General features: G+C 41.5%; 1 protein-coding gene across 1 annotated transcript in view; it reads left to right on the forward strand.

The window, feature by feature from the left end:
- Positions 1-16006, forward strand: part of LOC126266823 (transcription initiation factor TFIID subunit 1-like) — a 223120-nt gene that overhangs the window by 167656 nt on the left and 39458 nt on the right. Inside the window, exons 17-19 of the mRNA XM_049971374.1 lie at positions 1009-1177; positions 9725-9869; positions 9956-10527. Coding sequence (XP_049827331.1) covers positions 1009-1177; positions 9725-9869; positions 9956-10527 — 886 coding nt within the window. The remainder of the gene's footprint in view (positions 1-1008; positions 1178-9724; positions 9870-9955; positions 10528-16006) is intronic.

Genomic DNA, 16006 nt, shown 5'->3' on the forward strand with positions numbered 1-16006 from the left:
GCACCCATCTACACAGGGCTCGCACAACAAAATTTAAGTGCTCGTTTGTCTCGTGCACTATCGGAGAGTGGAATGGTAGAGAGACAGCTCGAAGGTGATTCATTGAACCTTCTGCCAGGCACTTTATTGTGAATAGCAGAGTAATCACGTAGTTGTAGATGTAGATGTCAATGTTCTCTAGCTATTTTTCCTGCTCTTCCTTTTCCTACTGTCCAATTCCAGTCTCCAATCACAAATTTTCAACTCCTTTAATTATCTGAAGACTTCTTGTACCTCATCATATGTCTCACAATCTCTTCATCATCTGTGGCCGGCCGGAGTGGCCGTGCGGTTCTGGGCGCTACAGTCTGGAACCTGGCGACCGCTACGGTCGCAGGTTCGAATCCTGCCTCAGGCATGGATGTCCTTCGGTTAGTTAGGTTTAATTAGTTCTAAGTTCTAGGCGACTGATGACCTCAGAAGTTAAGTCGCATAGTGCTCAGAGCCATTTGAACCATCATCTGTGGAGTTAGGTGACTTATACAGTTCTACCACTGTGATGGGTGTTCACTTCATGTCCATCTTGGCCATTCTATGTTCTCTATGCTTTTCATAGTACTTTATCCATATTCTTATTTTCTCACTCATTGTTAGGCCTACTTATCCATTACACCTATTTGAGTTTATGTATATAATCCTGTACTCATCTGACCAAAATTCCTGCTAGTGTTGCCATTGCACCTCACTAATTCCCACGGTATCTAACTTCAACCTACCAACTTTTTAACTATCTAACTTACCCATCCAATTAAGTGATCTCATATTCCATGCTCGAGCCATAGAATGCCACTTTTGTTTTTCCTTAATTACAATATCCACCTGAATAGTCACTGTCCACAGATCAGAAAGAGGGATTATTTTACCCAGAAGAGAAAGAGAATTGTGAAAAAAATGTGTTAACACTTTGGTTTTATTTATTTTTCTCTTAACTGACTTTATATTAAGTTCCTGGTATATGTATTTTCACAGGTACAAGGAAGAGTGTCAGCGAATATTTGAGTTACAGAATAGAGTATTATCATCAAATGAAGTCCTTTCGACAGATGAAGGTGAAAGCTCTGATGAAGATAGTTCAGATATTGAAGAAATGGGCAAAAATATTGAAAACATGCTGTCCAATAAAAAGACAAGTACACAAGTAAGTATATAAGGGAATGTAATAGTGGCAATACGTGTATTTCAAACTGAAGGTAGGGCATATTTTGACAGCCAGAAAAACATATGGAAGCTTCTGAAGTGTAACTTGTGTGACTTGTAGAGTCTGTAACATTACAGTCTTCTCCTACTTTTCAATTAATTGATTTCACTTTCCAAAAAAAAGTATCAAGAGGGATGTCTTAACTGTACTAATTGTTAATTCACCTTTGGGATATACTGTGATGTGATATTTTCCAATTGTCTATGTATCTTTTTTCCACCTTGTCTCATTCAGAGTGAGTTATGAAATAGAAACATCCTGGCAGATTAAAACTGTGCGCCGGATCGAGACTCGAACTCGGGACCTTTACCTTTCGGGTGCAAGTGCTCTACTAACTGAGCTACCAAAGCACGACTCATGCCCAATCCTCACAGCTTTACTTCTGCCAGTACCTCGTCTCCTACCTTCCAAACTGAATTGTGCTTGGGTAGCTCAGTCGGTAGAGCACTTGCCCGCGAAAGGAAAAGTTCCCGAGTTCGAGACTCGGTCCGGCACACAGTTTTAATCTGCCAGGAAGTTTCATATCAGCACACACTCTGCTGCAGGGGAAAACCTCATTCTGAAATTGTGAAATAGTTAATGTGAATAATAGGTTCTTGTTTCAGAACTCCTTTACTTCCTGTGACTTATCTTGATGGTATGATGTTGCTGTCATTTAGACCACCATTTTGGTTTCATGATGTGATATTAGTTTCATAACAAGAAATTTCTATGAGTATTCGTTAATTTTTGCATCCTAATCCAAATTATTTTGGTTATTTTAATATGCCATGTTAATGTTACTCTAGTTCTTACCAAGTGAACTTGATCTCCCAATGTTGGTACATGATGTCCCTATGTTGTCTAGAACTCTTGTGTTGGAGGTGATGTTATCTTTTTGCATCAGCATAGATTTAGGTTAGAAACTGGTAAGCAAAAGTTATTTGTATGGACCCCTTATCACCCTTTCCCCCATCATTCTAGAAGGGTGCTTTCCACAAACGTACATACTGTAAACTATAGCTACTTGAGCACAACATTTTATTTTTTCCTGGTTTAAAAAAAATATTTAGCAGAAATAATAAGTTCTTTTCACATCAGAGTATTTGCAAGGAAACAACTTGCTCAGTACATGTTTTTCAAGTAGTAATTTGCTTTGAAGTCAATTTCCTTTGGGTCCATGTTGCTATTACAGTTGGGTAAATTGAACCTAGCCCTTTTTCCTAGTGATTCAGTAACAATTTGTACTGTGTTGAATGAGGAGGACTGAAATATTGTGTTAGAAGAATATCTTAGAGTTACAAAATAAAAAAAAATGCAAATGTAGTTAGCTTTAAAAAATGTGTTAAGCAGGGTAAAAACAACAAAGTGAATAATACATGTATTTGTGGGAAATGTGTGAGCAAAAATCTGCAAGGGATTGCTAGCACATGCTTTTATTTGAAACAAGGAATGTTGTCATAAAAACATTGAACAAGTTTCCAAGAATTGGGAATAATTGCAAGCATTTATATATTGTGCTTCAAAATGATAGTAAATGATGTCTCTTCAGGTTTTGTTGATTTTATTTTTCTAACACTGCCTTCCCATTTGTAGAACAGAATATCCTTTTAAGTTGGCCATTTCATGGCTTTGTTGGTGGGCTCTGTGTGTCCGATCAGAGAAACTTCCTCTTTTGTTTGAAGGACCATTCTTGGGTAAATTTGTCATTTAGTTTCACACAAACAAAGTTTCCTACATCCAGACTTGATTTGTCTATGTCAGGGTTGGCCAGGACTTCTGCTTGCTTGCAGAGCTCTCTTATATGTGTGGATCAGTGTTGCACTTACTCCTCTACCATGTGTTATAACCTTTAATCACCAATAATTGCATGGATATTCAAACACACTCACTTAGAAACAATAGCTGGTTACATGATAACAACTCAGTATCTCTTATTCGACTGCTGTGCCGTGACATGCGGCCAGCGCCGTTCGTAGGTAGGTGGCGCTCCGCCGAGTTGCGGAGCGCCTCTATCGCCGTTTGCGCATACTGTCATGGCGGCACTGTTAAATGTCGTGGCACTGTCACAATACCATGCCATGCCATGCTGTCTGAGTGTGAAGATGAGAAAGGAGTGGTGAAGGAGGTTGGGGGAGCAAGGAGGAGGACACCACGTACTCTCGCAAGGAACTTGAATGGCTTGCATGTGGCTTGGTTTCATATTGTTCCTCTAGAACACTGATCACAAAGAAAACACATTTTCATAAGCATTTATATTTGGTACAGACTGTCAGCATATGGACAGACACAGACAACTTTGTAGACTTTTGTCACTCAAGTTGCCACGTAACCATGACTTATTAGTTTCATTAACAAAACAGCCTTTCACATAGGTATGTTGATTGAAATATTGTATCACATTTACAACCTCATTATGGAAACATGTGGAAACTCTTCCTTAGAAAAAGCAACTTAGATCTTGTGGACAGTTCTAAAATAAAATAATTTGTCTTCTAAATGGGAATTACATTGCTGTTTGATCGGTTCCTTGCAGGCATGCCCTGTGGCTTAAAAACGTACTTCACAATAATATTAACATCTTCATACTCTCCGTTCAATTCATCAAAAACTCTTGCAACTGATGGTGTAGTAATGTGTGCAACTTCAGTAAAGTTAGCATTTGTACCACTGATTTTCATCACGTGTTCTATGTGTTTATATAGCACAAAGTGCTTCTTGATGTACAAAACAGTGAATGCCATACAGATCTTCTTTCAATCTTTTTATTTTTTATTCTCTTGTCATTATGTAAATACTTAATTTCTTTCTGAAAGGTGTTGTAATTTAATTCCATAGCAAATGTGTGGTACTTGTTGATTATGCAAATGTATAATAGATTTTGAGAATTGTCTTCCCTCCCTTAATCCCTGCATTATTTTTTAAAATCTGGTGATAATAAATTGCTAGACGCCCTCTTTTTGCACAAACAGTCATTGGACCTGTGAACTTAATTTATACAATGAACAAATCGCAAAGGATATATGGCACAGACACCACAATTCTGATGAACTGAAGAAAGTCGTGACAATAGAAAAATGCTACAGCAAATGCTGGAAGAAATGAAATGTCGTGTTGCACCGAGCAGTTCTGGAAAGCACCAAGCAAAGCCAAGAAAAAGCAAGTAGTTCAGAGACAGGCCATGCCTCGAACCACACACAACATACAGCACATTGTGCATGCACGCAGATTTGCACCCCATGGTCGCCCCTGGTGTAGATGGTCTTCCTTTTGGGCAAGGTGGCTTGCTTTTACTTTTACAGATTTTTATCTTTGTTGTGTTTTCAGTGATTAACAATGGTTCTACAGAGCTTATAGACGTGTCCTATATAATCTTCATCACCGCTGCACTAGGTGATGTCACTATTTTTAGGTAAGTACAGGCTAAAAGTGTCGCCGCCATCATCTGAGCTAGTTTCATTCAACATTGTTTTCTGTCTTTTTCTTTCAATCTTGTTTTTTTCACTCCAGAAAGCTTAGTTCTGCTTACTTTTAAACCTTGATGCCTTAGAGTTAGAAGAGCTGATATTATTTTCAGGCTCATGTAGATCAGTCATACAAGCACCCTTTATCAGGAGGAACCATTTAATAAACTACATTTTACAAAATGCAATGTTATATTACAAGTGAATGCATGTGAAAATCATATGTGAAGGTTAGGAAATGATCCAGAGTTCCTGAAATCCAAATCCCACAGGACAATCTATGGGATGACACTATCGAAGGCAGAACAGTGCATCTGGTGGCCAGTATATGAACCAACAAATCTGTCCACACCAGCAACACTGTTTCTGCATAGTCCTACTACTCTCATGAGTAGCTGTTGGCTCTGACAACAGAGTGAAACTTTTTTCCCTGTTGGGCTCAAGATCACCGCAGGGCTCAAATTGTCCTAGTTTCCAGTATTACATTTTTACTTGAGTATAAATGGTTTGCACCATGTGTTTGGCTGCACTTCAGCTTTGTGTATTGGTTACGAAGAAGAAGAAGAAGAAGAAGAAGAAGAAGAAGCTGTTAACTTCATTGTACCAGTGAGCTTCATTTGTTGAACAGTATGAGACTCATTTGTGCAATAGGCCTTGCATCTACATTATTACTCTGCAACCATATTATTAAAAAGGATAGATTGCTACTTAGCATATGGAGGAGACACCGCCTCACAGACAGGCACAAAGAAAAGACTGTTATACATGTTAGGTTTCAGCCAAAAGGCCTTCTTCCAGAGTAGAATACACATACACATTCACACAAGTTCAACTTGCACACCCATGACCACTGTATCTGGTCACTGTGGCCAGACTGCGAACTGCACCTGTGTCGGACATGCCCAGCAGTCCGGAGTGTGTGCTGGAAGAAAGGAGGCGGCCTGGGGTGGGTAGTGGGAGGGATAACAGGATAGAGGGTGCAGTAGGCGACAGGGTCTGCTGCCCACCAAACCTCTGCAATATCCTTGTCCACCCATTCTCCACCCCTGCTTCCAAGCCCATGCCTCACGACTCATATCCGTGCAAAAGACCTAGATGCAAGAACTGTCCCACACATCCTCCCACTGTCACCTACTCCAGTCTGATCATAGGTATCTCTTATCCCACCAAAGGCAGGGCTAGGTAGCAGTCATGTGGTCTACTAACTAACTTGCAATTACTGTGCTCCTGTTGCTGAAAACGCTGCTCAACAAAATCTGCTTCACTTCAATAACTGCTGCACAGCCTTGAAATCTGGATCCTTCCTACTAACACCATCTTTTCAAATTGTGCAGGTAGGAACTCCCTGCAATATATTCTATGTTCCCATAACCCGACTGGCCTAAACCTTTGTAGTTCCTGTCCTCCACCTAACTATGCCCTTGCCTGCTCCCACACCAGCACTACTCAACCTTCTATTTACCAATACACCAACTACTCTGTTTTCCGCTTGTCCCCAACTCTCCTGAATGCAGTTAGAAGACCTACCATTTCCCCACCATGTCCCTGCGTGCTCTCACAAGCAGCACTATACCTTCCTCCATCCCTACCCAGCTATCCTCCCCACCCACCCCATGCCTCCTCCTTATCCCCACAACCCACATCAGATGATGGAAAAGACAGTGTACCCAAGAAACGGTACATTAAGAACACAGTTAAAGTCATACTCAGCAAGCAGAGATTGCTTTTGAAATAAGAAGAATCAGTGAAACTGACAGCGAATCAGAGAGCAGAATAATGGCTTTTGAAGAACTATATCTGAGATCACAGTCACTGGAAAAGCATAGACAAGGGGAACCCCCTTGAAGCTACCATAAGCAGAAAATATGGTACTATTTACAAGATTCTTACGTACTTACTGTACATCATGACACGAATCTACCATCCATTCTCATAAAGCTACTTTGCGAAGAGGAGAACTGAGGTAGTCAGAAAAGACAGTAATAGTGTCGGCAAGCAGAATGTGGTAGGGAAATGTGTATGTTTTTTGAGCCAGAGGAGCACATGACATATGAATGCAAAGTTTTGTATTTTGCACTAATTTTTGTTAGAATATGAAAGAACTTAGAACTTCACCTACTTTGTATTATCCTATCATGATTTAAAATACATAAACTGACAGACATAAGTGAAAGCCTCCTATTAAGGTGTCACTATACGTGGACCAAATAGTACATATTCATCAGCCTTTAATCCAGATGATCAGTGTATACGTGAAGTGGAGACTGGCTCGCATATCAGATTCCATGCAAGCAAAGAGCATGCCACTTGCCCAACTTCATCCAAAACGTGGTAAAATTCAGTTATCATTTGCTTTTAGGTGCCTCACTTCTCGTAAGAGCATGCAGCTAAAAAAATACTAAAATATTTTTTTCTGTTTTTAAAAACAGTTAGGTGTACTTCTCCAGTTGCATATATCAGAGTATGAGATAAGTAGAATATAGGTCAATATAATTGAAATTTGCAATTTTCAGAGCCACTTTCTCCACATGGTGAACCAGAACTTCACCAACAAAATTTCAGAAGTTGTTCAGGGCTATTTTATAAATATTTTGATATAAGGGATCTATGGTCTCTGGGTGGCTCATACAGAATAATTGAATTTCATTTGGTTTATTGCACCCACCTAACTTTATGTCTGTATTGCACTGAAAATATCTGCACAACAGTGCAAATGTTGATGGTACACATTTTGTGTCTTGTTTGGAAACAAACATGTGCCATTCACTCATACTTGCTGTTAACACTAATGCCCACTTTACTCTTTGCCCTCAAGCTTACATTCATTACTGCTCGTTTCTGTCTGTGGTTTGTTTCCCAGCAGTGTTAGTTGTAAGTTAACAGTGATACAAAACTGTATGGGTAAGTATACTAGTGGAAGAGTTGTCTGAATGTACCTCGTGCATGGATTCACTGGGTGCTGCGTAAGAGCTGCACAATGATGCTGTCCTGAGCTGTTCATGCAGTGACTGCATTGGCAACCACATCGAAGTACTGAGGGTTGTTGCAGTGCTCTGTCTTGCATTTTTACATTTTGTTGATCCCACTTCTTCACTGTTTTGATAGTATTTTCACAGAAAAAATGTTATTGTGATAACAAACTGAATAAAGCATAATTACGAGGGTCAGTCAAAAAGTAATGCCTCCTATTTTTTTTTCTACGTTTAATTGTCAGGAAATTTAAATGCAATTACATAGGTTGAAAACCACAACATTGAGGATCATTTTGTCATTTTTCAATGTAATCTCCGCCCATCTCTACAGTTTTGGTCCATCTTTGAACAAGGGCATGTATCCCAGCACGGTAAAAATCACAGCTCTGCTTCCTAAGCCATTGACGCACGGATGTTTTGACGGCCTCCTCATCTTCAAAATGAATCCCACGATGAGCTTCTTTTAGTGGCCCGAACAGATGGAAGTCTGATGGTGCCAGGTCAGGGCTGTATGGGGGATGAGGCAAAACTTCCCATCCAATTTTGACAATCTCGTCAGAGGTGTGACGACTGGTGTGTGGTCTTGCATTGTCATGCAAAAGAAGAACATCTGCCATTGATTTTGTTGGGCGAACTCGCTGAAGACGTGCTTTGAGTTTTTTGAGGGTTGTGACGTATTGAACAGAATTTATTGTGCATCCCTGCTCCAAAAAATCAACCAGAATCACACCCTCTGTATCCCAGAAAACTGTTGCCATAACTTTCCCTGCCGATCGCACAGTTTTGAATTTTTTCTTCCTCGGCGAGCTTGTGGGACGTCACTCCATTGACTGCCTCTTTGATTCGGGTTCAAAAAATTGCACCCATGTTTCGTCCCCGGTCACAATTTTTTTCAGAAACTCGTCTCCCTCCAAACGGAAGCGCTGCAAGTGTTGGGAGGCTATTGTTTTCCTTGCCTCTTTATTCTGATCGGTTAACATTCTTGGAACCCATCGTGCACAAACTTTTGAGTACCCCAATTGTTTAATAATCGTGATCACACTGCCTTTACTAAGAGAAATAATGCGACACACTTCATCTGCAGTCACCCGACGGTCACCACGAATGATGTCATCAACTTGCTGAATGTTGTGTGGAGTCACTGCACTCACCGGCCTGCCGCTCCGCTTTTCGTCAGTCAACGGTGTTTGCCCTTCAGCTTCCTTACAACGACGAACCCATCGTCTAACAGTGCTGACATCCACTGTCACAACACCATACACCTTTTTCAGTCTTTCATGAATGCGTATGGGCGTTTCACCTTCTGCATTCAAGAATTCAATCACACAACGCTGTCTCAAACGAACATCGATGTCGGCCATCTTACAAACTTCTGCTGTGCTGCCACCTGTTGACACAGAAAGTTACTACTGCAGTGGATTGCAGAAGAAGGTTTGAGGAATGGCGCCAAATTCAAATTTTTCACTTAACTTAATTTTTTTAAGTAGAAAAAAAATGGGAGGCATTACTTTTTGACCGACCCTATTCTGTAGTGAATCACTGGAGCATGGGTCCCTTATACCGAAATACTCACAAAATATCGGTGGACAGCATCTGCAATTTTGTCAATGGAGTTCTGTTTCACTCTGTATACAATACCGAAGAATTTTCTGCTGTATCTTTTACCAGTAAATTTTTACGTAATTCTGTGCTCTGCACATTTGTTCCCCTTCTGGCCTTCACATGTGTTCTATCGCTTCTGCTAGAGGACTGTTAAATTCAGGATCTCATCATACAAGTTTTGTAATATTCTCTCTCTGGGTGCAAGTGAAACTCTGAGATGTCTTCCAAAAGATCTTCAATCCTTTGATATTTCTTACACAAATTCCATAGCAAGCAGTTAGTAAATAGGATTGAAGGGGGTTGTCTCTCATCTCAGGTTCTACATTTGATGGCCTTGAGGAAGCTTTCACTAAAGATTTTATTTAGTTTATGCTCGCCTCCCACAAAAATTCATCAAACAGTCAAACAATAACAGATTATTTGATCTTGTATGTTCTACAGCACACATTAATGGCATTTCATCTTTTCAGCTTTCCTTGGAAAAAGAGGAGCAGGAGCGACAAGAGCTGAGGAAGATGATTATGGGTGACGGAGATCCAGAACAGCGTAAAGGAAAAGACAAGAAAAAAGATGATGAAGACAATCAGTCACTTAGCGGCTATGGTTCCCAGACAGGTAAACATTCAATATGTAAACATAGTGCAGCTTCTAGAGGCTGTGTACATTTGTGCTGTACTTTAAAAGACATGTTCTTTATTTAGGTCGCGTGTTGAAAATCTACCGTACATTCAGAAATGCTGAAGGCAAGGAATACACACGGGTAGAAATTGTGCGAAAGCCAGCTGTTATTGACACATATCTAAAGATAAGAACAACAAAAGATGAAGCATTCATCAGACAGTTTGCAACTCTGGATGAGCATCAAAAGGAAGAAATGAAACGGGAAAAACGTCGCATCCAGGAACAGTTGAGGCGAATAAAACGCAATCAGGAACGTGAACGACTTCTAGGATTCCGTCATGGTTCAACTCCTCTGGGTAACCTCAGTGGAGGAGGAAGTACATTAGGAATGACACTGAATGGCACGAGCAGTCCCGGTCCGAGCGCTGCCAGTGGAATGGGTGGAGGCGGCGACACGCCTGGTAGCAGCTCAACAGCAAGTGCGGGAACCCCCTCTGGACCACCCTCGGTGCCCCCACCAGTTATACCCACCACAGCACACACCCCACCCATCCCCACACAGATCCCTAGTCCCAATGTCAACTCTACACCTAAGAGGAAGAGAGCTAAACTGAAGCCAGATCTGAAGCTGAAGTGTGGTGCCTGTGGAAATGTAAGTAAAATCTCTCAACATTCGTGCTCGTTATCTTATGTGGCATTTACAAAATGTTTAGAAGTAAAGTAAAACGGTGCACATTAAACAGGAAACCTATCAGAGGAAAACTGATATTTGCCACTCTCTTATTGGATACAGAGTAGAGTAGATTTGTATCACAGCCTTTCCTGTAGCTATATAACTGTGTTACTGTCATGCAGAAATATACTCTATTATCCCACTCTCTCCATATTCTGTGATACTCAAATTCAACTTTCCAGTGTGCAGGTTCATGTTCATACATTGTACCTAATTATTTATTTAGAATATGGCACAATGCATGTTACTTTCATACACTGCATCTAGTATACATTCTGTCTGAAGAGGTGCTGGAGCCTGACTAGGAGGCGCTAGACCAGCTCTGTCACATGGGCAAGCAACAACAGCTACCAGTGGTGAACTGACTCCCTAGACATTGTTTCACTATGCACTTGGACACCAGTGACAAACCGTCTCCCTCAATATTGTTTCGCCACCAACAACGACCTCCAAAAACACCATGGAATAACAAACTAACTACTGGCATTTGATTCCACAGTATTGAACAGAACCAAAAACAATGAAGATAACAAGAATCCTTGAATTGACATAAACCTCTGAGTACATATCATGGAGTGTAAAACCCATGGCATCTGATGCATGAGAATAGATAAAGTAAATAAACATTGTGTAACAACTTCAAGAAACTCAGTACTATTTGCATAAAAATACAGAATTGAACTATTAATTATGAAAAAATGATCTAATCAAAACATTGGTGGAGTTTGCGTAAAACTGAGGGCCTGGCAGAACATGTGATATGATCGATGGTGCCAGAGCGAATTGTGAGACTGGTGGCTGATCTGGCAACATCAGTTGGAGCAAACACAACAACACTAGCTACAGGGGTGGTAGCAGGAAGAAAACCAGCTGTAGCAGGACCAGCGTTGAACACACTGACAAGGCAGCTGGCATTTGGCGTTGATGGGACTGGCACTGTCGGGAGGGCTGGCCATAACAGGGCCGGCAGCAAGAAGACTGACAGACAGTCCGATGATGCTGCAGACAGACCTTGTAACAATTTGATGGCTGGTGAGGACAGGGTCAGTGACGGAAGGACTGATGACTGGTTCAGTGTCATCATAGGCAGATGTGGCAACGGCAGGAAGGATGGCTGGGACAGGCTGGTGACGGCAGAACAGACGAGGTGGCTGACAGTGGTGTCGATGGGGCAGCCGAGGGCCACTGGCACAGGGCTGGCGATGGACAAACAAACAACAAGACTGACATCGACACTTGTGATGATGTCTAGAGGGCTGGCCATAACAGGGCTGCTACCGACGGATGTGACGCTGAGAGCAAAGCTGGCCATAATATACTGATCTGACACCAGTGACATCACAGGCAAGACCTGGGGCGAGAGCAACAGGATTGCTGCTGTGGAACTCTGTGAACACAAAGCTGAGTGCCACATGGTACAACAACATTGCACACAACTTGAGTGAAGGTGGCTCAACAGGCTTCACACAAGACTTCTAGACACCCTGTTTGGACACTGTGCATGAACATGCTCATTCAAACACTTTGCAGAAGACTGTTGTCCAGGAGCCCATAACAAAGTGAGCATTTTGCTGCGACTGGAAACGACTGTCACTGTAACCAAAATGTGAAACTAACTGTTCCTCCAATAAGTGGTAGCCTAAGTCCTCTGAACGAGAGTTATAATATAAGAAAATAATGGAATAGATGATAATAAAATGTTGAAATGCTTGGCTTTTTAGAATGTATTGAATTAATGAGATTAATTTTTTGTCGTGAATGACAAGCACAATAAGCTGATCTATGCCTGGAAATAAGTTCGTATTAGTTCATATTATTTTGCATGGCGAAGTAGTTTCTTTCTCCGCTGTAGATTTGTGCTTACCATTCTTTATAATGCTACATTTGGTCACCGTGTTCACCTTTGTAGTCTTGACCGTGTTCCCATTAAGCTTATTGGATCTTCGTAATTTTCCAAAGTACACAGGTGTGCTTCAGTTCTTGTAATTATTGTACTATTTGAAATAATAACTCGCACGACCTTTCTGTTAATAAAACAGTACTTTATTTTTCTAAACGGTGCACATATGAAATACATACTCCTCACTTATTCATAGCGACCCCATAATGGTGGTCTACAATTACTCGCAAAAAATCGCGTGCTTCTCACTCGTTCACTAGCTGAGTGCGAATCCTTCCTTCCTCCTACTGGTACCAGAAAAAGTCCTCTGTTTTTTAACAACTGAAAGTCAAAAAATTCATGACAGTAGGCATAGGCTCTATGATGGGCTACCGCTTAATCTTCTCTCTTTGCCTTTAAAGAAGACAAAAACATAAAGGAAATGCAAAAGGTTTATCACAGAGTCTGGGAAAAATTGACAGCACAAATGAAAGATTTGTGCACCTACACTTGCCAGAAAGTGAGAACTGCACTGAAAATTTGGTTTGCCATAGGCTACGAAGTGCAACTCCAATTGTTGACGGTACATGGCCCAATCCTCCTCCTGGCCCTAAGCACCCGAAACTTTGGTGCAGAAATGAGAGCGGTGTCCCGAGACTTGGCTGTCACAAACGAAACCTGAGGGAGCTGCGTTATGCCCTCCAGCAGTTTCTGAATTTGCTGCTCTGCCAACAGAATGACACAATAATGATGGAAGCTGAAGAAATGAATTAAAATTTGTGCCACGGCCAGGACTTGAACCTGGGTCGCCTTGCTTACCAGGCAGGAATGTTAGCCATTACACTAGTTCAGCACTATATCTAACAGTGGTATTCCGCCGTCCACCAAACCTGCACAGTATACTCATCCATCTTTACACAACCCCTGCTCCAAATCCCTTACCTCATGGCTCATACCCCTGTAATAGATCTAGATGCAAGACCTGTCCCATAAATCCTCCCACCACCACCTATTCCAGTCTAGTCACTAACATCACCTATCCTATCAAAGGCAGGGCTACCTGTGAAACCAGTCATGTGGTCTACAAGCTAATCTGCAAACACTGTGCTGCATTCTATGTAGGCATGACAATCAACAAGCTGGCTGTCCGCATGGATGGACATGAACAAATTGTGGCCAAGAAACAAGTGGACCACCATGTTGCTGAACACGCTGCCAAACATGATATCCTTCTTTTCAATGACTGTTTCACAGCCTGTGACATATGGAGCCTTCACATCAACACCAGTTTTTCTGAATTGCGCAGATGGGAATTTTCCCTGCTGTGCGTTCTACATTCCTGTAATCCTCCTGGCCTCAGCCTTCATTAGCCACTGTCATCACCCATCCAGCCTCTTCCCTGTTCCCATTCTAGCATTACGCAGGCATCATTCCATCACCACGCCCAGTCTTTTTTTTCTCTCCTTTCCGCTCCTCTCTCCTCCTCCCCTCCCCATGTCTCCTCTTCCCTCCGTAACCTGCAGCACATCACTGTCCACATCCCCACCATACTATCCACCTCCTCCCCTCCCCGGCCTCCTCCTTACCCCCACTCACTTGCCACTCCCATTAAGCACTGGTGCTACTGCTCGCAGTTGGTTTCAGTTGCCTGAGACTGCAGTCGTGCGTGTGAGTTGCATTTGCATGAGAGAGAGAGAGAGAGAGAGAGAGAGAGAGAGAGAGTGTGTGTGTGTGTGTGTGTGTGTGTGTGTGTGTGTGTGTAGCAACTTTCCTTCTCATAATACATTAAACTTAGAGTGTTCGTCTTTTATATGACTAGTTGTTTTTGATAGCTTTGGCATTTCCTTTGCTAGTATTATTAGAGAGTGTAATTACTCAACGCCCATCCAGCTCTACGTGAAACAAGCTTTGAGGTGCAAAATTATTTTCATTCCAATATTATGTTCCACATAATTAACTATTATAATAATTACTGTAAATGGATTGTTGATTACAAGTGTGTAAATAATGCAGTGCTTTAAAATTATCTAAGAGGGCAACAGCTTCATCATCTACTTAAACCATATACACTGACTGGCACGAAAAATGCAGCATGTAATAAACAATGTGTAGTTATGTAATTAATCAAAGTGTAGCACTTTATCCCATATTTTTAGATGGAATAAGTTGTTGGTGTTGCTTCGTGAGTAAACAATGAAATGTCAATTTTTCATTGCACTTGCCTTAATTGTTTCTCTCATGCTACTTTAAAAACACATCGCTAGGTTGCTTGGTGGAAGATGACTGCAGCATGCATCATGTTACAGAAGTATGGGGAACTACACCTTCCACGATTTCCAGAAACCGTAAGAAGGTACAGGGAAACTGGAGGCTGTACAAGGAAACCAGGATCAGGCCCAAGAAGACAGGACAGTTCTCTGATTGTGTGGGCATAAATCAGTGTGACTGCAAGGGTGAAGTTGTTGGGTTGTTTGGGGGAAGAGACCAAACAGCGAGGTCATCAGATTTGGGAAGGAAGTCAGCGGTGCCCTTTGGAAGGAACCATCCCAGCTTTTGCCTGGAACGATTTAGTGAAATCATGGAAAGCCTTAGTCAGGATGGCCAGACGCGGGATTGAACCGTCATCCTCCCGAATGCAGGTCCAGTATGCTCATCACTGCACCACCTCGCTTGGTAGAACTGCAGGGATGGATTTGGTCTTTGTGGTGCATGAAAGCCTTACAGGAGATCAGTATGTGGAAGGAATCCTGTTGGAGCGTGTTGTGCCTTTTGTTCCATTTATTGGTAATTGTTTTACACTAGTGCATGAAAACGCATGTTCACATGCTGTGGGAACTGCGCACGGGTTCTTGGATGAAGCAGAGATTCGTGCTATGGCTTAGCCTGCTCAAAACCCTGATTTGGATTGTATTGAGCATGTATGGGACCACCTGAAATGGGCCCATTGGCACTATTCATAACTGTACAGGACCTACAGGAGGCCTTCGTGAAAGAATGTGAGATGATTCCTAAAGAGATAATTGCAAATTTTATCAGGAGAATGCCTGAAACGTTGGATTGCGATGTTTGGTACAGGAGAGATAACACACAACCTTGAGAATGCAAAGATGGGCCTGTGAAGTGTAGAAATCCAAAACAAAGATCCAGTTCCTTCATGGGCTTCTTCTCAATTTACTTGAACTTTGAATTTGTTTGTGTTACTTCTACATCTCTGGCTTCATTGTTTACAATCGGCATTGCATTTTATTGCCAGCCAATGTAGCTTTGTTTATACTTCAGTCTATGTGAGATGAACTCTTTAAAATGTATTTACTTTGTTGCTGTTTTATGATTTACATATTAATATGTGGTACACTTGATTGTTGTGCAGTGCCCCAAACATTCGTAAATCAACATCTTAATGTATTTCATGTACGTCTACTCATTAATGTGTTATGGCATGATTTTGTGGGTTAACACATCACTTAGAAAGGATTGATTGAAAAAAATTGATCTGTGAGAATAATTTGTGGTGCTCAT

Source organism: Schistocerca gregaria, chromosome 4 (genome assembly GCF_023897955.1).
Source record: "Schistocerca gregaria isolate iqSchGreg1 chromosome 4, iqSchGreg1.2, whole genome shotgun sequence".
Lineage (NCBI taxonomy): Eukaryota > Metazoa > Arthropoda > Insecta > Orthoptera > Acrididae > Schistocerca > Schistocerca gregaria.